The sequence below is a fragment of the Hirundo rustica genome, chromosome Z, assembly GCF_015227805.2.
Source record: "Hirundo rustica isolate bHirRus1 chromosome Z, bHirRus1.pri.v3, whole genome shotgun sequence".
Taxonomy (NCBI): Eukaryota; Metazoa; Chordata; class Aves; order Passeriformes; family Hirundinidae; genus Hirundo; species Hirundo rustica.
Window position 1 is genome coordinate 2,338,270 of NC_053488.1, and position 22,637 is coordinate 2,360,906.

A 22,637-nucleotide genomic window follows, 5' to 3' on the forward strand; every position below is an offset into this window, starting at 1 on the left:
GGAAGGTTCAGCTGCAGATCCCTTCAGTATGCGTATTTTTTTCTCATTATACTGTTTTATACTGCATTTTGCTTTTTAATACACTACCTTTTGTAATTGAGAGATTTTTAGTGGCAAGACGTTCTTCCTGGGTTAACATTTTGTAAAAGTAATGCTTTTGGTAGCTCTTTTTTTTAAGTGCAGATAAAACTGTGAATTAAATTTATTTCAGATTTATTGCTTACTTACGAATAAAAGCTACAACCAGCAGAGATATATAAACTGTCCTTTACCAGCTCAGATCTTCCTGCTTTCAATGCTAGGCTTTGGCAGGGCTGAGAAAACCCACTGACCTACTCCACTGATAGGCTTCACTTTTGGGTGAGCATAGAGGTTAAGAGAATTGAGACACTTTTACATTAAAAACTAGGGTTTTTTTTTCCCATTTCTGGCAACTTCAAGCTCTGCATGTCCATACACACACATGTACACGTCCAGAGGACACCACATCTGAAAAATGGCAGGCACAGCAGGACTTTCCAGAAGGAGTTTGGGAGCATCTGCATCCACCCAGCCAGGTCTCAAGCAGTCGGGTCTGGGTGATGTTTTCCACCCCGTGGGCATTTATTCCCTCCCCCAGGGCAGACTCTGCTCCCTGGCTGAATTCCTACAACTCTGCCGGGAGCCGTGATCTATGGTTACAGCTGCCAGTGCAAAAGACCTTCCAGATAATCAATTCCACAGCACAGAAGCTGTGCTAACTGTATTAAAAGCTGACTCGGGATAATCTTACCCTACATGGCTGGAATACCAGCCCTGCTTCAGAGCAAATGCCATTCACTTTAACTTTCTTTTTTTTTTTTTTTTTTTTTTTTTTCCTTTAATAAGGATTGATTTTTTGTCTTTTTCTGTGGTGGAGGAGGGATTTTCCAGAGGCAGTAAGGGCCAGTGCACCTGTCAGTGAGTTCTTCCCAGGCACTCACATCCCTACAGGTACCAACCAGAAAATCTGTTGGTAAATCATTGCTTCTGGAGCCATATCTCTGTTTCTAAGGAGCAAAGCAGCAGGACACATCCTTCAGAGGAGAAAGGGGGGTGTTTGAGCCATGAGGACCTTCTTCCTGGCCCACCCTGGAGAGGACTTGCCCTCTCACAGGAGCTGGTTTTAAACAAGAACTTTGCATGAATTGGGATCAGATGGGTCAAGAGTGGGCTCAACCCACCCACCCCACCAGTTCCTGGGTTGAGGATGATGCTTCTGCTGGCACCTTGCCTGGATGTGCCAGGCCGCGGGGCAGGATTGTCCCACTGCTCAGTCCCCCACTGCTCATGGGTAAACAAGCCTCAGCAAAAGCTGGTGGTGCTGAGACCAGAGTTAGAAGCATCTTAAAAATGCTGTTGATTGCTCAGAGGTGCTTGAAAGCTGCTAACCCACCAAAGCCCTTCCAGGGAAGATCTGGATTTCTGTTTCCCACAGCAGGCACCACCAAAGAGACTTGACCTTGTATTGTGGCTGTCTGTGCCAGCTCACCAATAATAGCCCAGACTAATCCATTTCAGAAACCTTTATGGGAACTGATGGTTTTGGAGCAGAGCAAGTTGCCTTAATGAGCCCAGTAATCAACTTCATCAGTGATCAGCTGCTCACTGAGAGGAATAATAATAGCAGCCTTCGCTGGCTGTGTTCTCCCTCCTCATGGCAGACTGGTGCTGCCCAGCCCTGAGCAAGGAGCTGGGAGCTCACAGGAGGAGCAGAACACCCCTTAGGAGAGCTGATTCTAGGGTCTGATTGCACCGCTGGGACCCTGCTGGGGTTCAGACCCCCTGGATATCTGGGAAACCCCAATCCCATGAATGGAGTCTGGTGCGTCTGGGTTTGCAGTTCTTGAGCAGAGTCATTGCAGCTCCCCAGAAGGTGTTCGAAGCAAAATATTCGTTAGGCTTTTAATCCCCCTGCATTCCCTACCACTCAAGTTTAACCAGCACTGTGAAATAAAATTCTCCTGTCAAGAGGTTTGGCCCCTTTTTAAACAAATGTGCGCTGCAGTGAAATAGGAGTTTATCCCAGGACAGCGTTGTAGTCCCAGCATTTCCAGCTGGCTCCAGCTGGCCCTGCTTGGTACAGGGTGGTGGGGAAGCTGGTTTTAGAGCATCAGTTTAACCTCTGCCATCCCCTGGGCAAACCCACTGCCCTGGTACTTGCCTCCGTGGCCAGGTTGGATGGGGCTTGGAGAAACCTGTTCCAGTGGAAGGCATGGGACTGAATTTTTGAGGTCCCTTCCAGCCCAAAACATTCTGTGACCCTGTGATTCCATGATGATTCTATGGTTCCAGCCCTGGGGAGCAGTGAGGCAGCTCCTGACCCACACACCATCCCTTCCTGGGGCAAGGAGGAAAGATAAATCCTTACCTTCATGTGAGACGTGCTCACGTCTGGGAGGAATCACAGTGGGTGAGTGGCTAGGACCATGGGCTGAGGCATAGCTGAAGCAGGAATTAATATCTTCGGGGTGACCAGACCATTGTGTAGGTGGGAGATGCGTTTGTAGGTACCTGGGTTGCCATCAAGGCCACCTGCCATCCTTTACTCAACACAAAAGCTGCAAGCAAAGCTGCCCTGAAAAGGGCCAAGGGAGAGTTTGCTGACAGAGGGTCAACACCCTCACTGTTTCCCAGGAAGGCAGCCTTGGGAAAGCAGGAAAGAGCTCTGCTTTTTTCCACTAAAGACTTCAAACAGGCCCCTCCTTAGTGCAAAGCTCAGCTCCACCCTGACTCTGGGGAATCCCTCTGTTGCTACAACTAATGCTACAGAAGTAGTAAGGTGAGAGTGGAGTTTTTCCAATGGCTGGATTTGCATTAAGTTGCTAAATACAACGCATTCTTGGCCAACTGGAGGTCTAGAGAGGAGAAAAGCCAAAATTTTCAGAGTCCTGTGCCTTTTGCAGGGCTTAATCAATCTTTTCCTGTGGAGGCCAAGCATCCCAAAGCTGGTATGTCGGGCAGATACAAAGCTCCTGCTCCCACCACCAACCTCTACCTTCTTTTCTTCCACTTTAATTCCTAACTGGCAGCATTTTAATGCACATTCCTTCATCCTAAAATGACAATGTAAATGAGAAGCAAGAGCAAAGGACAAGATTGGTAGCACTCAGTGTGAGTCTTCAAAACCTGGCTGTCATATTTGTATTCACCACCATTCAGGAACTCTGATGAAGTTCTGTGTTTACTAATTTTAGGTTTACTAAAGCACTTGGGTGCTGCCAACCAAAACAAGTATGAACAAGGAGTACTTAGCAGAGTTTTGTGCTGAAGGACAGGTTGCCTCTTGGTGCAGGACACTGCGAATTTTTTCCAAATCTCTATGAAATGTTGCTAAACATTTTTGGTAGCATCATATGCCTACATGACCCTTAGGTTCATGAAGGGGGAATGACTGAGAGACGTGAAGTATTTTATATTCTGTATGTAGAAAATATCTTGTAATCCTCCTTGCCCCTTCCTTAGGTCTAGAGGTCCGTTCTAAACTAGAAAAGAGCTAAAAAGGCTGGGGGGGGGGGGGTGGGGTGGGGCGGGGAAGAAAAAAAGAAAAAACAAAACAAAACAAAACAAAAAATTATTAATGGGTTTGTACAGCTCTGAGCTGCAAACTGTGGGCCTGCTGCAGATTTAGACACTACAAAACACTGATAAGGGCTAAGCTTCCCGACCCTGGGCAGCTGCTGCGAGAGCAGACACTGGCAGTGAATAAAGATGTTGCATCTCTGTCCGTGCTGCTGTGCTGTGATGGGCACAGCCCCTCTCCCTCCCCAGGCAGGCACTGTGCTCAGCAGGGCTGTTATCAGATTGTGGCGGCTCGTTTGCTGCTCCGGTTCCAAAACAAACCCGATTGCCATCTGCAGCATCTCTCTCAGCGCCGTCACCCTTCCGAAGGACATCAGCAGGATCTCAGCGAGAAACTGAGATTTTCCCCAGCTGGACCAGCGGGCCACTTTTAACCTGTTCTCTGAGTTTCTAAAAGCTTCTTGTAACTAACAAGGGCTTTGTGTTGTGTGAACACGGTTCATCCCTTATGCAGCTTTTGATGGATGCTGGAGGAGCCGGCAGTTCCCTTCAGCTACAGGAACCAAATCTCTACGATCAGCAGCAGCCACTTCTCTCCAAGGCTTATTTACTTTAATCACACAGTCAAAGCTGGGCACTGGTCTCAGCTTTTCAGGAGAAGCAGCTGAATGAAGAGTGGGCAGGAGCAGAGACTGGCACCATTTGGTGTGGGAGAAAATAAAAGCACAGGAGGACCTACAGAACGGATTTTGCAGGATGCAGATTTGGGTGTATGACCCATTGGAGTAGCAAAAAGGATTGAAAATACCCCCAAATGTACCTGTATTTGTTTGAAGGGTTTGGGATTTTTTTCTTCCAATCAGTTTCCCCTTCCTTAGCTATTAAATTAGAGACTCCTGCAGAAGAAAATGCTTCTCCACCCGGAGGGTGGGAGAACCTGTTGATACCTCTGCAGGACTTGCTAGAGATACCTTACAGGCACCATGTGATGTGTTTAGAGGAGAGATCTCTCTTTAACAGGCAATTTTCTGAAACTCTAGAAAGAGGTTTTGGTACCAGATCACCAAACTGGTGCCACAGGGCACCACGCACAGTGACGTGCAAGGTGTGGAGAGCCCCACCTCACCTCTGCCATGGGGCTCAGCCACCAGCAGCCTCTGCAAACAGATGGGCAGAGTATTTTAAACCCCAGCAGTGGTTTCTCATGCACATCAAAGACACAGGCAGTGAAAGGAGAATTGATTCCAACCCAAAGAAACCAGAAACGAGCAGTAAATAAAGACCAAGCGACCGCCCTGCCAGGTGGCTTCTGCATGGCACAGGTTTATAGTTAGCAATGCGGTTTGTTTTATTAGTTATAAATAAAGTACAAAAAATCCACCAAAAGTGAATCTAAGCATTTACACAATTTCTAATGTCTTTCCATTTCTTCAATGCACTATTGCTTTAATATTAATAATAAATATTTTTCTAGCTTTCTTCTATAAAATAGTCTATGTAGCAAAATGTTGCACAGCACAACAGAACAGCAGTAGGAATACAAAAATGTGGGTGATCCTTTCACCTGCTCGGGTCATTAAAGGAGAGGGTTTTTTTTTTTACTCGCTCCTTGTTTTGCTTATCCCTCTTACAATGACTTTTGGGGGTAGGACAACCAACCCCCCTGTCCCCACACAGCTCAAAATCACAGCTCCAGGCTACAGGGGAGGAGTGTTACAGAGCAGCAAGGTAAAAAACACAGACAGGTTTAAAACCCGGGGTAAGGCAAAGTCAACAAAGCAGCGCAGCACCCTGAAGGGACAGAGAGAAAAAAATTAAGGTACTGTGATTTTGTGCCTTTCTAACCCAACTGAGAATTTCATCTGAAACCTTTTTGTGGGGAGGATGGCTACAGGCTGAGCACATGCATCAAACCCCACTTCTGTCTGTACACGGCTGAATGTCTGCACTGACCGAGCATGGTTATGGCTTAAAGCTTAAAATGTTATCAAAGGTTCTCTAACCTTCTGGCAAAGCTGGAACACGTGATACTCAGGAGCCTCTGGGGAAAGGGCAATGCATTGCAAGAGCGGTGCTGCTGTGGCAGGATGGGGATGCTTGGCCATGTCAGTTTGGGGCTGACCCCCTTCTTGGGGACAAGAGGGCTCTGGGGCAGGTCCCAGCTCTGCACTGGATTAAAAAGCGCCAAATTGAGGCTCCCTCCTGTACAGGAGGGATGAAACCAACTGGTCAAGATCAGGGTTAAGTGTGTCTCAGAGCTCCATGCATATCTCAGAGCTGGGTTATGGCCAGTGCTCATGGCAGGCATTGCAAAGAGATGGCAAATGGATCCCGTGTCCATCCCAACCACTCTCAGCTAGACATGGTGTCACAGGATCACAGAATTGTTTGGGCTGGAAAGGACCTAAAAGCTCATCTCATTCCAACCCCTGCCATGGGCAGGGACACCTTTCACTTGGCCTTGGACACTTCCAGGGATGGGACAGACACAGCTTCTCTGGGAAACCTGTGCCACAGCCTTCCTAGCCTCTGAGTAAAGAAGTCAGCCCCTATAAACTGCATTGAATCCCTCAGTATTGTTGCCTCCAATCTCAGGCTCACTCTGTTGCCTCCTTCACCCCAGCTGGGCGCACACACAGAGGGTGAAAAGAGCCAAACCGAGCACTGATAGACGCCAAAAATTACAGAGCCACGACACCTGGGCTTCCTTCCTTGGCTTTTGACACAATTTGCAGAGTCTTGCAGTAAAGGCATGCATTGCCCCAAGCACAGCCTTGCAGTGGGGGCCTGCTGGGTGTTATTGCAGGGTCACACAAGCAGCAGCAGCATCACCAGAGGCAACAGGGACAGGGCAGTACCAAGAAACAACCAAAATATTTTGGTTTATGCAGAGCGTTGTTAACCACCTTCAATGCACAAGAACACAAGTGAAAGGATCACCAGAGTTTGATTATGAGTGCAAATAATATTCATATATATGTGCTAAACACAGTCACTATATTGCAGTTTTCCACTATGTCACAGCATACAGAACCAAAGGTTTGCATTTTTATGGAATGTATCCAAGGTAACAGCACCACAGTAATACAGTTTGTAATCACACACCCTGATTTTTTTCTCTTTTTTTTTTTTTTCTTTTGTTTCGTTTTTGACAAGATAAGCATTACCCCCCACATCCCCTGTTTAATTTTATTTTAAGTACCGATGCATGCAAAGCATTCCATTCCCAGAAACAATGCAAAAATGAGGTAATAGGAGTAATAAAAAAAATTAGTAGTAATTTCTAAATAAATAAATTATAATTAAAAATGCAAAAAAACAACTATAAAAATAATTAAATAAGAACCCACAATATCTACAAGTTAGTCATAAATTATGATTGTTAAATATAAGGCATTTAAACTCACAAAACCCTGTAAACTATTGATGTTTTGTTTCTAGATTTGTTGTTGTTGTTGATGTTTTGTTTCAGTTTTGAACTCATCCTAACTCGAAACCTACTTGTACAAATTATTTAAATGCAAAGGAACCTGACACACCGATACAACTCCAGACGCTGTAAATTCGCACACACCTTGGGATCAGTCACTCACACGAGACCATGGGAGTTTGGTGCTTTTCTTCACCAAAGGTTTGCTTGGGTTTTTTTTTTTGTTTTGTTTTTTTTTGTTTGTTTGTTTGTTTGGTGTTTTTTTTTTTAAAGTTTGATCTATTTTTTTTTTTAAAAAACTGTGCTTGTTTATTAGGCAAACAGTAACACTTTCTTGTAAGCTTTAAAAGAAAACACACAGTCCAGAAGCGTTCTTCATTCCCCCCCACTCAGTGGGGGTATCAATCCCCCTGTTATTCTCCCTGCTTCTCTCCTCCAGCTCACACCTGGGCAGACCAGACTTGTTCAGATTATATTTTTCCAACAAAGACTTGCTTTGCTTGTCATGGTATTAGTGTTATTAGTATTATTTGTAATGCTGCTTCAATGCCGATGGAGCAAGACCCATAGGTATCCATGGGTCACTCCTCAACCCATGAACATCAGGGGCGGGACCACCACATTCTCCAAGAAGCTGTCACTTGTGCTGGGTGACAAATGTGTCATAAAGTCATGGAATGGTTTGGGTTGGGAGGGATCTTAAAGCTCATCTTGTTCCAAACCCCCTACCATGGGCAGGGACACCTTCCACTAGAGCAGGTCACTCCAGTCACTGTCCAGCTTGGCCTTGAACACTTCCAGAATTCTCTGGGCAAGCTGTGCTAGGGCCTCCCTACCTTCACAGCCAAGAATTTCTTCCTTATGTCTTCTCTGTATGTCACCATTTGTCCCCTTCCTCTCCCTCCCACCTGCATGGGCACATAATTAGAGAGGCTTCTGCACCCTCATGTGGGGCTTCCCTCCTTCTCTCCCCTCTCTCACTGGGGAAAAAAAAAAGCAATGTGTGCCTCTGAGGTTTGTGTTTTCCAGTTTACAGCTCATGAGAATCTTGCAGTTTCTCAGATGATAGTTTATGATTGAATCTACTTGGGAGAGCGTTTCTCTCCAGTGAAACAGATGCTCAGGGGAGCCAGAATTATGTTTCTAATTCCCCTGCTGCTCCTCTGCAGCTCTTTTCTCCCTTAGTATGAAAGAAAAAAAAAAGAAAAAAGAAAAAAAAAAGGAAACTATAGGTTTTGGTTGTGAATGTCGGTTTTCCCGAGGATTTTCCGCCCAATCCCTGCGGCTGGCGCGCTGAGGCCTTTTTTTTTTTCTTTTTTTTCAGGGTGAGCACGGATCACAACCGCTCACTCCTTTGGGTATTACCTCTTAATTCTGTTTTGAGTGTTAATGTGATTAAGTTCCGTTTTAACAGCCGCTGATTACTCCGCGTGCGTACGGCCTGAAACCTGCGCGCAAGCCCAGGTGGGCGCGGGCGCCCACGCTTTGGGGCGGGAGCCAGAGAGGCAGCCCCACTTCCATCCACCCTGCCTTCTCCTCCCGCTCCCAAGGGCTCATGGTCTCAGCAGTGCCTTGTGAACGTGGAGTTTTCTTCCATCCCGCTATCAGGAGGTGCTTTTGCAATGGGAGAGAGGAGCTGGCATTTCGCGCCTCTCAGCACCTCTCCGGCGTTATCACACCCCAAAAGGACGGCGCTGACTGCCGTAACCATCGTTTTGGAGCAGTGCTGGCAAATCCAACCAGCCACACGGCTCACAGAAGAAAGCATCACGGACAATTGCAATCATGTAGACAGAACTTCCTTGGATTTTGATATGACAAGCAACTTTGTTAAAATACAGAAAGCAAAGAAACAGCATCTACTCAAATACTGTGCCGCTACAGAAAGTGTCCAGCACCAGCAGACAAGCAGGAACGAAGCTTTTCCCTATTGCTTCGTTCATTTTATCCCCAGATTTTTTTTTTTTTAAGCTTCTCTAAATTTGCAACACACTGTAAATGCAAGGGAAAGAAGCACACGCGGCTGAGGCAAAGAGCACAAACCCTTCTGACTGTAAACAGGATTTTGCTTTTTCTCCTCTTTCCCCCACCCCAAGGATGGGAAAGTTTGACCTCTTTATTCCCCCTCTGCAATGTATTAATCAGGCACCAAAATAAGGAATCTATGAAAAAATATTTGGTGCAAATTAGGTAACAGCAACATGTCCACCACAAGATGAGTAGGGCATCAAACACAACATTTCTTAAGCTAACATGCTCCAGCTGCCATCCATAGAAATAGCTAAAGGACCCCTAACATGTTTCTACATATTTGAGAGGTATATATACAATCCCCATTAAAAGCAGGATTGACAGGCCGGACTACCACAACTAGTTCCTTCATATTCAACACTAAAATCTTCTGCAGCACGGGGTCTCTGAGCTCCGGGAATGCCAGCTCCCTTTCACTGGGCCTGTATCCTGCGTGTATGTGCAATATCTCCTACTGCTAGATATTGTATCACCACCTCCTTCTCCTCACTAACGTGCCTGCAGACTTCCCCTCTCAATCAAATGGCTCAGAAGGCAAAAAATTTCGCTGCAAGGGTTTATGGCCATACGACCTGGTAAGGAAAATGGTGTGTCCAGCTAGTCTTTTCAGCTGTCCGAGCCGAGCTGTGTTTCAATGTCCACCCTGCAGATCGGGCACTTCTTGCTGGTGGCCAGCCACTGGTCCACGCACACTTGGTGAAAGAGATGCATACAGGGCAACCGCCTGCAGAGAGAAAAACGCCGCTGTTAGGATGGAGGAGGTCCAAGAAGAGCTGAAAAACAGCACTTGGGGCTGTTCTGAACACGGGAAACACTGCTGTGGGGACACCATTGCCACCAAGGTCCTGCAGCCTTTCCCAGTCATGCCAGTTCACACAGGGCAGTGGGCTGGAGTTAGTGTTCTATTAGATACCCCCACATCACTCTGAATTGAGTTGTTGCAGTTATTAATTGTTCTGGCTGCAAATTTTTAGCCTTTCAGGAGCAAGGTTACGCTCCAAAGCCTCTTAGTTCTTCATGGTTTTGTCACATTAGCAGTCAGGTGTGTCCACACCATTCCTACATGGGTGTTCCCAGGGAACTTGGTCACGTTTTTACCCACATCACCTCTGCCATCATCACACATCCCCTTTATGATACAGGGGAACCTTGAAGCACAGGAACCCACAGCAAAAGGATCAGGGCTTTTCTTGACAATTTAAAGGTGAGAAGCAGACCTGGGTACTTCTAACCTGCAGTTCCTTCAGCTGTGATAGTTCAGCCCCTTGCAATTTCTTATCCCCATCCTCTGTCACAAGCAGAGATTTGACCCAGGGATGTCTGTTAGAGACAACTGGAGTTCTGTTGGCTGGGGATGGTTCTCTGTGACCACATGGGAAGAGTAATCCTACTTATTCTACAATAAAGCAGCTGTATCTTGGACACAAGCCCAACTCTCCCGGACTTCACACTAACTCTGCTTTTTATCATACTTTGGTCATCTGTCAGGCTCAGATGTTGATGACCCCAAGCTCCAGATGGTTGTCAGAGATCAGTGTGACCTACTCTTCTCTGACACTTCCCCACCTGGCCAGCTGGCACAGCCTGGAAGCAGATGGTCCAAACCCAGGAAACACTATAAAAACTTGACCCCCTGGTGCTGCAGGGCTCTTCCTGCCTACGGGCCAGACCAATGTCCATCTGCAAAATCTTTGGGTTCCCAGACCCTGCAACAGCCCAGGTGACTTTCTCAGGACAAGAACAGAGACAACCCCACCAGTGCACAGCCATGTTAATCCAAATAAACACAGCTCAGACGACATCGAGAGGAAGAGGAGGGGATGAAAGGATCTCACCTGACATCCTCTCCATCTTCAAGCATGGACAGACAGATTGTGCATTTCTCATCGGTGTCTGACTCCTCGCCATCGTCTTGCTCAGCTTTGCCTTCCTGTGGTCTTCTCTGCAGCAAGGTTAAAGATATCATTTGGTTAGACCTTGCCTTTCTAATGCTCTCCCAAGACTGTGGAGTTGCAGGAAGACAAATAATAAGATCTATCAGCCAGATCCTCCAGCTCGGGGAAGCCAGCCCAGGCAAAACAGCCAGTAGATGAGTGTGCCACCGACATGCTGCAGGTTGGCGTGTCTCCTCCTGGGGCTGGTGGCAGTGAGGATGGTGGCAGTACCCCAAGGAGCAGCCTGTCCTCTGCTGCCCTAATACAGCCCCCCAACACTTCCTTGCAGTGGGGATGGCCCCATGGTCTCCTTTGTTGGAGGCTTCTCTGTGGGGAGACCCCAAAGCTCATGGTGCCACCACTGCCAGGAAGAGCACCCGCTGTGCCCCATGCCGGCTTGGCCACTGGGCCACTGGCCCAGCCCCATGCTGCACCACGGGGCAGTGCTTAGCCTGTCAGCTCCCTGTTTTCCTCTTTCCCCACACATCCATTCCTATTCATATCCTTCTCCTGGGTTCCCTGGAGATGCGATGAGAGACAAGTGCAGCAGGAGCTTCCTCACTTCCAGCCTGGGCAATGCAACATCCCTACCCTCCAGCCGGGAGTGACCAACACGAGAAATTACTGCCCAGACTCTTCCCAATTTCAACTCAGCGCAACCCAAAGATGTGCCACCCGTGTCCTCATGGGAAGGAGGCCAGCTCTGACGAGGAGACCCCCCTCGTGGAGCCGGGGGAGGACAAGGGCCGCAGAGCCGCCGCCGTGACGGCGGGCGTGGGGCAGCGCCGCTGGCATGCAGAACAGGGTGGGTTTGCATGCACAAAGCCCCCTTGGTGGTGTGCACTTTCTTACCAGGCGCGGACAGGGGGGAAATAGCACCCGCTGGGTGGGAGAAGGTTGAGACCCTTTTGAAAATTTGGCCCGCAGCTTCCTAGCCTAGAAGTGAGAAACAGGCAGCTCAGCTACGCCACCGCTTCCGCCCCGGGAGCCCCGCAAGACGTTAAAGCGCCGCTGCTGGGTTTTAGTTTTATGTTCCTCCCCCGCCTCGGGGGGTGGTTGCGTTGATGGTGCCACTTTGCCAACCCTGAGGATTGAGACCCACTGAAATCCTTCCTCCTGCCTGCTCTGTGCCCACAGCCCTTGGCCGACTGAGAGGGGCTGGCAGCTGTGCCGTGTTTTGGGGCACTCACCTTCTTGTACTTGTGGGGGAAGGTGAATCTCTCGATGGTGTTCTGCACGGCGCCCCGGCTCACACTGCCCAGCCTGTCCTCCAGCTGCAGCAGCTCCTGCGGCACAGGAACATCAGGGAAGTGCCATCCCCACTGCTCCCAAGGCACCAGGTCCCACCACACAACCATACCTGCTGGTAACTGAGGCTCCCTCCTGTCCTGTCCTCAGTGGAAATATCCATCAAACCCAAATCAGCCATGATGTAATGATGGATCTGATCCCTGGCGCTTGGAATAATAACCAAGAGCTCGAGGAAAAGGGCTGGATACCCAATATTTCACAAATTAGGGTGGGATTTGAGCTTCATCTGACAGGCTGGGAAACAAAACCCCATAGATCTGGAGCACTTTGTTCACAGATATGAAAGGAGCCAGAGTTAACCCAAGCCAGATCCAGACACCTTGGACTAAACCACCTTTTCCCAAACTTAACCCTGTCACTCCCCCGTTATTACTAAAACTGATGAAAAACTCATTGCAACTGCCACACACACAAAAAACAGTCTTACAATGTGGAGTCACTAAAGCCAATTGAAATAACCCCCAGAGGCTTCAGTCCTAAAAGATGCACTGTTACATTACAACTTTATAGCAGAGCTGGCGTAAATTCCCAGCACTTAAAAAATTAATAATTCCAGTCTCCAGATACGTACTTCATAGCTCTCCCGCACGGCGGATGTGTGCCTGCTTGGGTTCAGTCCCTGAAGGGCAAGCAGCTGAAGCTGGGGGTAAGGGTAATTTCTGATTTCATGAACAACCTGAAAAAAAGTGAGGGAGAAAAATAAAGCCACCTGTACTTGCCTACAGAAAACCTTTGTGTGCCCCGATATAAATCTAATGTTTTAAAAATTCACATTGAAAGAGTAGATGGATGCTTTCACAAATTTAAGCCTTTTGATTACAAAAAAAAAAATGAGGCTTTATCAAATATATTTCCTATAAATGATACCTAAGAACATGCGCTTTTTCCAAATAAACTGTTAAAATAATTCCTGTATCATCCTTAACATCGTGGTTCCAAACTCCCAACATGGGTTAGATTACAATGAAATTTTATTTCATTTAAATGGGTGGATTTCTGTTCATCCAAGCTTTGATTGCTTTTTTTTCTTCTTAAAGGCTAGCTTTAGTACACAGGTGTCAGGGTCTGACTATGGCACAAGGGAAAAGCACCCTCATGGGATTTCTGAGGATGTTTTAAGGATTAGCAGTGCTTGGCATGACTTAGCTCCAAATACAGCACCCTGCTAGGAGAAGGGGTAGAAAATTATCCCAGTCAGCCTGTCTTCTCATCAACCCCACCTCCACCTGTGCAAGAGGTCATGCAAAACCTTTGCAGATGGCATCAGAGCTGATGTGGAGAGCAATGACTTGACGAGGGATGGTCCTCAGGGGTGACACCTGGGAAGGCAGTCACCCACTGCCAATCCTTCTGTGTACAAAAACTCCTGTGAGACCACAGCTCCTTCCAGTATGTAATAATATTATTAACTGTTGAGTCTAGCACGTCCTGCCCATGTTTTGCAGACCAGCTTGTGAACGGGGTGCTGCAAACGATGGACCGAATCCTTCCAGAACAGCTGAGCTTTTCTTTTCTTTCTTTAATCCAGTGCAGTGATGCAACATTATCCTTTCAGACACTCCCTCCCACGGCCGGAGATAAGTGGGATTTGCAGAAGACAGGTGATAGAAAGATAGCAGCCTTTATTTTGACTGCTTTCTGGCAGACAATGCATAAAACATTTCTCGGCAGAAGCGTTTCACTTACCATCTGGGTGGAGGATGTGCTTCTGGGGAAATGGTGCATCCGAGGTGTAGCCAAGTAATGCTGATAGGGCTGGGGCACTGGCCGGACCTGGAACTGGGCGTGAGTCAGCCCTGCGTCAACACTGAGGTCCCTGTGGGCACCAGGAGGAAGACATGAGTGCCTGGTTGTGCCTCAGGGATGCAGCAAACCAGACCGTGCTCACAGGGCAACCTCCTCCTGCTGAGCTCTGGGCTGCTCTGGGCTCCTCTTCTAGGGAGATGGTATGGCTTGGAAGGGTTTTTCCTCCAGCTTGGGGAATCACCCACCAGGCCACCACAAAGGTGTGAGGGGTTGTTCCTATGCCAGGTAACATTTGAGTTATTTGGGGTCAAGAGTTGTGCAGATGCACCCTGCTAATTCCAGAGCAAGTGCATTTTGGTGGCTCAAAAGGACACCCAGGCTCAGCAACTCAACCTGCTCAGACCAGAACCTTCCTGTGCTGCCAGCGCTGCAAACCGTTACAGTTTGCCATGAATGTTTTGCAGGAATACAGATAGCTTCTCAAGGGACTCAAATCTGAACCGTTCTGTGAGCTTTTGGAAGGTAAATGAGCACAGTCTGTGGGCTTTCTTGATGTGCCTGTGCTCTCCTTAGAGGTCTCCCAGCCCAGATTGTGGCAGGAATTGGGCAGTCAAAGGACACTGTGCCTTGCCTGCACCCAGCCTCAGGGTGGTAAGGGTTTGAGGTGAGAGGGTGGTGAGCACAGGGTGCCCAGGGCAGCTGTGGCTGCCCCTGGATCCCTGGAAGTGTCCAAGGCCAGGCTGGACAGGGCTTGGAGCAACCTGGAACATTGGAAGGTGTCCCTCCCAATGTCAGAGGCTGGAATAAGATGATCTTTGAGGTCCAGTCCAACCAGAACTGTTCTGGAATTCTATGATTCTATGAACTCCAGAACTGTAATTTGTGCAAAAAATAATAACGTTTTAAGAAATGTCTGGATGAGGCTGCTGTAGGAAAGGGCCAACACCAATGGAGCAAAACATCCCTTGCTTGTCTGAACACATCCTGGCCCAGGTGAGCAGAGATGGAGTTCAGCTTGGTGAATCTGGGCACTTTTATCCTCCAGGAAACCAACCCAGCTCAATCCCCAGACTTGTCATAATCAAGATCTCATCAAACACCGCAGCTCTGTTCAATCCAGCACACAGAGATAAACTATAACCCCACCACTACCACACGATGTGGAGGGAGTAGGAGGGGGCCTAATGCAGCATCTCCATCTCTAATCCAATTAGCTGATCCTTGTACTCTCCAGCCTAAGAGTCACTCGGCAAAACGAGTGCTTTGAACATCATTCACTTTGTCATCATTACAAAATCCAGCACTCTAATAAAAATTGTCTTCACATTTCCCAAAGCAAAGCTAATTTCAGCACAAGAGTGGCTTCCTATTTCAGCCTCCAGCTTCTCCTCCCCTGCATGGGGGACAGCAGTGAGTACCACAGCTTCTTAGGAGCAGCCCAGATGTGTCCTCCAGCTTCCACCTGCCAGAAGATGGGAACCTGAGGGCACAGCAGATGCAGAAATGTTTCATCCAGAACAGCCTGTGCATCAGGCAGCAGCACCTGTGCTCTAGAACTCCCTAATACACACATCAATCTGGATGCAATGATCCTCATGGGTCCCTTCCCACTCAGGATATCCTGTAGCTCCATGATTCTAAGTTGAGGCCAGGAGAGGGACTACTTTTTCTGGCCCTGTGTTAGCCATGTGCTAGACAGACAAAACCTGGCAGAGGATAAAACACAGCAGGCAACTGGCAGGAACACAACCAGGGTGAGAATCCATGGGCCTTGGCACTTTCCAGCTCCTGTGTCCCGATTTTGTATATTTACCCAATTGCTTAAGATTGTTCCCAGGTTGATGGAAGGCTCAAATTGGAAATCGGGAGGCTTTGGGTCCATTCCCAGTCCTGCCACTTTCCTGATGCATGACCTTGGTCCACTTCCTCTCTGCCTTTCCATATTCCCTGGCTATGAAACAGACCTGGTAATTCGTGGAGTGCTTTGAGATCAAGGACTGAAAAGATCTCCCAAAGGTGAATGGCCATTACTAAACTGCACACGTAATTGCAATAACAGGACCGCTGAACTCTTTGTGCATCTAGAGACTTAAAATCAGATGTTGAGGTTCCTGAAGTGATGCTTTGGGTCTACAGATGTGTCCAAATAAGAATACAGCACAGAGCAGTGTTTTCCCAGGATCTGGGGCTGAAGAAGCAGAGCATACTTGTGAAGGAAAGTAGAACTAACGATTCCTTTGTAGCCCATGCTAAAGGAACAACTCTACAGCGTCTAGATGTTCAGGTGAGAGGTTCAAGAGATGTGGTGCTTGTGGTAAATGGGCTGCCAACAACCAAGGGGTGAAGGATGGGACACCAGGTAACAGGTAGGGTGGTCATCACTACATGTGCACGCAGAAGATGATCTAAGGAACCACATGGGAGTTTATTTATTCTTCACCAGAACATTTAAACTGGGGGTTGGTCTGTCTGAGACAACCGATCTTTCCTCAGATCTTTCCTCCATCCCCACTTCCACCTCCTGTGGCAGCACCCACCACCTACAGCGTGTGAGAAAACACTGCTGTGGCTGCTCATCCAGGGGTAACACATTAGGGGGGGGGGTTGTACTTGTCACTGGGCAAAACTGTACGTGTGCCCCAAGGGAAAGTGAGTCACCCAAACATATGCTCACCATGTACGATTTCTGTCACCCCCACTCCTTGGGTTTTATGAGGCTATGGAGCAACAGAGTGGAGAAAAGGAGGGAGGGGGAAGGCACTTAGTGATGCTTTATCAGATACTTCTAATGATCATAATTAAGCACTCTGAGCTGAAAGAGAGGCAGAAAGAATCACTCTATCCAGATGGTACATGAACTGCTTTGCAAACCAATCCATGAACAATGTCATCCTGACCACATTCAGCCCACAGGAGTGCCAATAATGGGAACACCTGAGAAGAAAATTGCAGAAGGATGTGGTCATATTTTAGATTGTGTATTATGCACTGAAGAGGGGAAAAAAAGCAACAACCCTGGGTTAAAAGGACTTTTCATTTGCAGAGTGGAGTGCTCAGATGTTAGGAAATGCCATCATTAAGACTTCCTGCACCATTTTATTTCGGTCCCCTTGTGCAAATACATTGTGATTGTCTCTAATTACAAGCTCACATGCTATTTTTTCCATTCAGTGAACAGAATGGACTTTGCTCAGCTTACAAGCAGCTACTCAGAAAAATGTTTTTATTTTGTCATTCTTTTGACCAGGTTACCATACTTTATTAACTGTTAAAGGGCTCTCAACCTGCTCTGAAAATGAAATGAACAATTTCCTGTAAAGCTTTTCCAGGGTATTGAACACTGCAGTTGTTGAAGAACGATGAACAAATGTCCATTCATACCACCCTGCATGGCAAGGTAGCAAGGTGCTCCCTAATTTGGACCACAGAAAATATTATGGCCACTGGGTTTTGAGTGCCTGAAGTTCAGCAAAGGGTCTAGTTCTGGCAGTGGTCTACAGGAAAGAAACTCTCTCTGTGCCCTACAGCACAAAGAGCAACTTGGGAGAATTAATGCTTGGCTTCACCCTAAATTTGTAGATGAAAAGTTACGGGCACCAACAATGGAGTGTGCCTAAAGGGGGGCAATGGAGCTGGGGAGGGCTCTGGAGCACAAGTCTGATGAGGACCAACTCAGGGAGTTAAGGGGGGATTCAGCCTGGAGAAAAGGAGGCTCAGGGGACATCTCCTGGCTCTTCACAACTCCCTGACAGGAAGCACAGACACTGGGGAACAGGCTCTTCTCCCAGGGTACAAGGGACAGGAGGAGAGGAAATGGCCTCAAGTTGTGCCATTTAGATTGCCTATTAGGGAGAATTTAGGGGAAGTTTAGATTGCCTATTAGGGAAAATTTCCTCACCCAAGGAGCTGTCAAGCCCTGGCACAGCTGCCCAGGGCTATGCTGGAGTCCCCGTTCCTGGAGGGATTTAAAGCCATATGGATAAGGCATTTGAGGCCATGGGTCAGTGGTAGCCTTAGCTGTGCTGAAGGATGGTTGGTCTTCATGGTCTTACAAGGCTTTTTCCAACCTAAATGATTCAACTGTTCATTTGTCTAGGAGGTTTCACGCTCTCACGGACCTCCTAGAGATGAGTTTACCCTTTGCACACTGTAATCGCTGAGCTGACTCATCAGCTTTCATCAAAGCCCTGATGGCATTCCCCAACACCTGCAGCCTTCCCAGGACATTTTAAACACCTCATTGGATGCAGCAGTGGCATGGGGATCACTTACCAGTCCGTGCCCTCTGCCAAATACCTGGGCTGGGGCCCCATGGGTTGCGGAGTCTGCAGTTGGTGGCTGAAGTCGAAGCTGGGGTGTAGGCGGTGAGGCTGGACAGACATGCGCTCTTGGGCCCGCCTGCGGGGAGGACAGCGGCAACAGCAAGGGTCAGACACCACTGGGCACTGGAATTCCCAGCAAGAACCCATGGGAAAACCCCAAAAGATGGGCTTGTGCCCAAAGCTAAGCACTCCAGGTGTAGGGATGATGGGAAGAAGAGCCCGGGGCTGTCATTCCCACACATCCATGATGTAGCAATCCACTCTCGGGCCCTGTGGCACGCACCTATGCTCAGTTTGCAGGAGATGCTGTTTGCTGGCAACATGTAGAGAAGAAGGGGAAACCAAACAATTTCTGGGCAGCTTTGTGCAGTTTGCACTATTTCCTCTTTTGCTACAGTCAGCCCCATAAACAACACACATAAACCAACAAAACGTGCCCCTGCTTCAGCCTCAATCCATCATCACAAAGAAGCTGCAGGTTGTCTTGTCTCCCGTGCAGTCCATAAACTCCTGGGGAACCTCATTCATAACCAGATTACTCACGAGTGACTGGAAGCAGAATTTACTCTCACTGGCTTTTGCCAACATTTCTTTGGATGATGGACAGGCCAGGCTGTGTTCCAGGTCCTTCTCCCTCTGCTCTGCTGCCATTGCAGGCAGGGAAAAGAAAGTGCTAGAAAATACAGCAAGGTTTTTCTAGGGATTTGATTATTTGCTTATTTGAACTACTCAGGGGAAGAGCCTGTGCTGCTGGATCAGTGTCCACATTTGGCAAGAGACAAGGTGGATGCACAAGCAGGATTTCCATTACAGACAGACTCCTACCCCTTGCTTCCTGGCAAGTTACTGCCTACCAGTGGTACCATCACAAAGAAAACCTCCAGGAAAAAAATAGGGCACATGGAGCAGGGAACTGCCATGTAAATAACTTTTCATGCAGCCTCAGTTCAGAGGCTTCACTCTCAGAGGCATAACCCATATTCCCATTACTGGGACCTCCTGCCCCGCACCTGTGAGGGTTCTGACATCCTGCTCCATTGCAGCTTTCAGAGACAAGCACTGGGACAGGGCAAGAGGTTCCTGCCCTCTTCCACACCACAGCCCACTTGCAAATACAACCCTGACAGCATTTACCAAAGCAGATTCTGTGTGGAATTTTGTTCTGTGCTTTTATTTGAATTCAGCTTATGACTAAGAGATAAACACTTGTATCATCGGTTTCTCAGCCTTGAACATACTTGCTACCCAATTATTAGCTAATCATTAAATCCACCTAAAATCCAGCTTATGCAAAACAAAACAGTGATGAGAAGAACACACAATTTTCAGACAGAGAGGACATGGAAAGAAAGGGTTTTCTACCCGTAGCATTCCTTCCAAATGAAGCATCATTGCAAAGTCTCATCCTCTGATTCTTGATCCATGGGTACAACCCACAAATAGCTTCCATATGTTTCCAAAAAAAAATCACTCCTCTCTCAAGAAACACAATCAAGACAAGGCCAGAAATCCATTTCCATCGCTGCTGAGTTACAGCAATTCCCTCTGCATTTGTCAGCTCGGTGTGGATTTAGGATGCTCTTTGTGACAGAGTGTGCTGCAGGTCAGTGGCATCACTCCCTCACAGAGACAGAAAGCCTGCCAAACCCTGAGCAGCAAGAGCTTCATGTGTACAACCTGACGAGACAGGTGGACACAGCCTTTGCATGGTTTTGGAACAGCAGCTACAAGGATGCAGCTCACGCACGGCAGAGACAGGAAAGGTCTGGCAACACCAGCATGATTCCCCTAGGAGTGACAACAATGGGACACACCAGATGAGCACAGCAGGAATCCCCACGGGAAGGACACACCTTCAGGTGCAGCCTCCCTTCTGGTGGATGCCCGAGGAGAAAACCCAACACCGCCAGCGCGGCTGGGCTTCCACGGGTGGCGCGAGGTCTACGCGGCTCCTCCGCATCCTTCGGGATCCCCTTACCTGGGGTGGGGCATGAGCCGGCGGTGCTGTGCCTCGAGGAGCTGCTGCTGGAGGAGGTATTGCTGGTGTAGCGCCTGAGGTAGGAAGGAGGGCCCGGCGACGTCCTGGAAGGGCAGGGCAGGCACCGGCGCCAGGGGCTGGTGCAGGGCGCCGCTGTGCTGGTGCGCGGGGGCCATGTGGGGAGCCAGCCCCGGCTGCGGCTGCACCGCGTGAGGCAGGGCGAAGTCGGCGGAAAGCTGAGGCTGGGGACCCAGGTGGAAATGCCGGCAGGAGGTAGCATGGGGATGCTGAGACCTTTGAAAGGGAGCACCTGGAAGAGAAGAGCACAGCGGTCACGGGAGGGGCCGGCAGCGGCCAGGGAAGGCCAGCCCTGTGGTAGCACAGCCAGGGCAAGGGCTGGGCGAGTGGCTGTTACTCTCCACTTCCAGAAGGTTTGGTCAAAAAAGCACAAATAAAAGAGAACAAGTCAGTTTGAGCTGATTAGAAGAAAGTGTGCTGATTTTGACTAGCAGCGTGTCTCCTCCAAGAAAACACTGGAGCCAAAACATAGATTTGGGTTCAAAGTCTCTTTTTGGCACCAAGTTGAAGTGTGTACTGATGAAAACTGCTTCGAGCTTGTTTTGGCTTTCCTGTCTTAAACAGAAAAAGAACAAAAGTCTTAATAGAGTCTTTGGAGATAGAAAAAGGAGTGACGGTTTTAATCTAGAAGAGTGGAGATTCAGACTAGATAGAAGGGAGACATTTTTTTGTGCTGAGGGTGATGAGGCCCTGGCACAGATTGCCCAAAAAAGACATGGATGCGGCATCCTTGGAAACATTCTGGAAATGTTCAAGGCCAGGATGAGATTTGGAGCAACATTTTGTAGTGAGAGACATCCCTTCCCATGGGAGTGGGGTTGGACTAATGACCTTTAAAGGTCCTTTCCAACACAAACCATTCTGTGATATAGACTCAACACTCTAGAAAAGGAAACAAACAACAGAACCTGTTTTCTAAAATATTTGGGGTTTTGGATATTATCTCACTGAAGCTTTGAATGTTTCCCCTGACATACAGACTTTCCCTGCAAGTCATTTCTTTGCCTCCCTAAAAAGTGTCTCATAGGCAAGGAAATAATCTCTGCTCTAAAAAATTGCCTCACACCGACTTCAGGACCTGAATGAGACCACTTCCACCTCTGAGAGCAGGGATGAAGGCTCTGTGTGTTTGCTGAGATCCTTCAACAGCCCGTCCTCATGAGCAGCATGCGGGGAGAGAGCAGCTGTTGGAAACACAACATAGACTGCTATGAGGTCAGTCATGAAACTGATGGGAATGAGGAAGCAATGAGGTGTGAAAGATATCCATAGTGGAGAGGTTTTGCAAAACATCTGGCACTGGCTTGCACCTTGCTCAAGATCCTCACTTGGACGGGCCCTTGGCCCAGTCCGGCGTTTTCAGTTCCTAAATTCCTGGGGCATTTACAGGCATCATGCAAAACTTCTGGCTCTTAAACTAGGGAAAGAGTCAGCTCAGAGATGAAGGATGGGACTCGAGGGAGGCTATTAGAGATGCCTCTTTGCTGAGGATCAGCCCCAGGATGGGACACCTGCCTTTTTACAGTGTTTTGAATAGCCCGTCTTCCTCTTTCTGTTTTAATCTTTGTGAATGGTACAAAATATCCCAGAACAACAGCACCGAGGGAACACTGTGTCATGCCAGAGATGTACATCATGCCTTCTTCACCCAGATCCCTTCTGCTCACCCCTCCCTGGCAGGCAGGGCCAGTCCATCACAGCTGCCCAGGTAGCCCTGAACAAGTCAGATGCTAGCAGGAAAAGCAACAGGAGAGGGCCTATCAGAAAAGGATGGTTTGCAAAACTGTGCATAATTACACACAGCATCTCTTAAACACAAGCTAATCCTCCACAGTGCCCCTCTAAGAGAGAGCAGGTTAGACAATATGTGCCACCCACAGCAGTGCTTCTTGAGGTGATAATTTCCCCTGCTGTCAGATAACAGCATGATTTGACCACGATATTAATTAAAGCCAGAGGTGGTGGGATCAGACCTGCTGTTCCTCAATGACAGAGCTGCAAACCCAGGCCAAAGAGCCATTCATACACCCCGTTCCCCTGCAGGCTGTGTTCGCTGCTGATGGCCTGGCCCAAATTCACCACACAGAGGTAAAGAAATGAAATGAGGATCCTGCACTTCCCTGGCTCATTGCTGAAGGGAATTTTTGTGAGGAGAAACCTCCTGACTGCTGTGTGTGCTTGGTACTTGCCAGGGAACTCGTGGCGAATTGCTCAACCTTTGATGGCCATCCCAGTGGAGAACTGCTGCAGCAGGTCACGGGTGAGGC

At 48.2% G+C, this 22,637-nt stretch overlaps 1 protein-coding gene across 1 annotated transcript in view; it reads right to left on the reverse strand.

The window, feature by feature from the left end:
- Positions 1-4,863: 4,863 nt before the first annotated feature.
- The window catches only part of ARK2C (arkadia (RNF111) C-terminal like ring finger ubiquitin ligase 2C), a 55,158-nt gene continuing 37,384 nt past the window's right edge, over positions 4,864-22,637 (reverse strand). The window contains exons 2-8 of the mRNA XM_040091223.2: positions 20,293-20,602; positions 18,265-18,390; positions 13,933-14,062; positions 12,818-12,922; positions 12,126-12,221; positions 10,837-10,943; positions 4,864-9,725 (exon numbers count right to left, since the gene is read on the reverse strand). Coding sequence (XP_039947157.1) covers positions 9,608-9,725; positions 10,837-10,943; positions 12,126-12,221; positions 12,818-12,922; positions 13,933-14,062; positions 18,265-18,390; positions 20,293-20,602 — 992 coding nt within the window. The 3' untranslated portion in view covers positions 4,864-9,607. The remainder of the gene's footprint in view (positions 9,726-10,836; positions 10,944-12,125; positions 12,222-12,817; positions 12,923-13,932; positions 14,063-18,264; positions 18,391-20,292; positions 20,603-22,637) is intronic.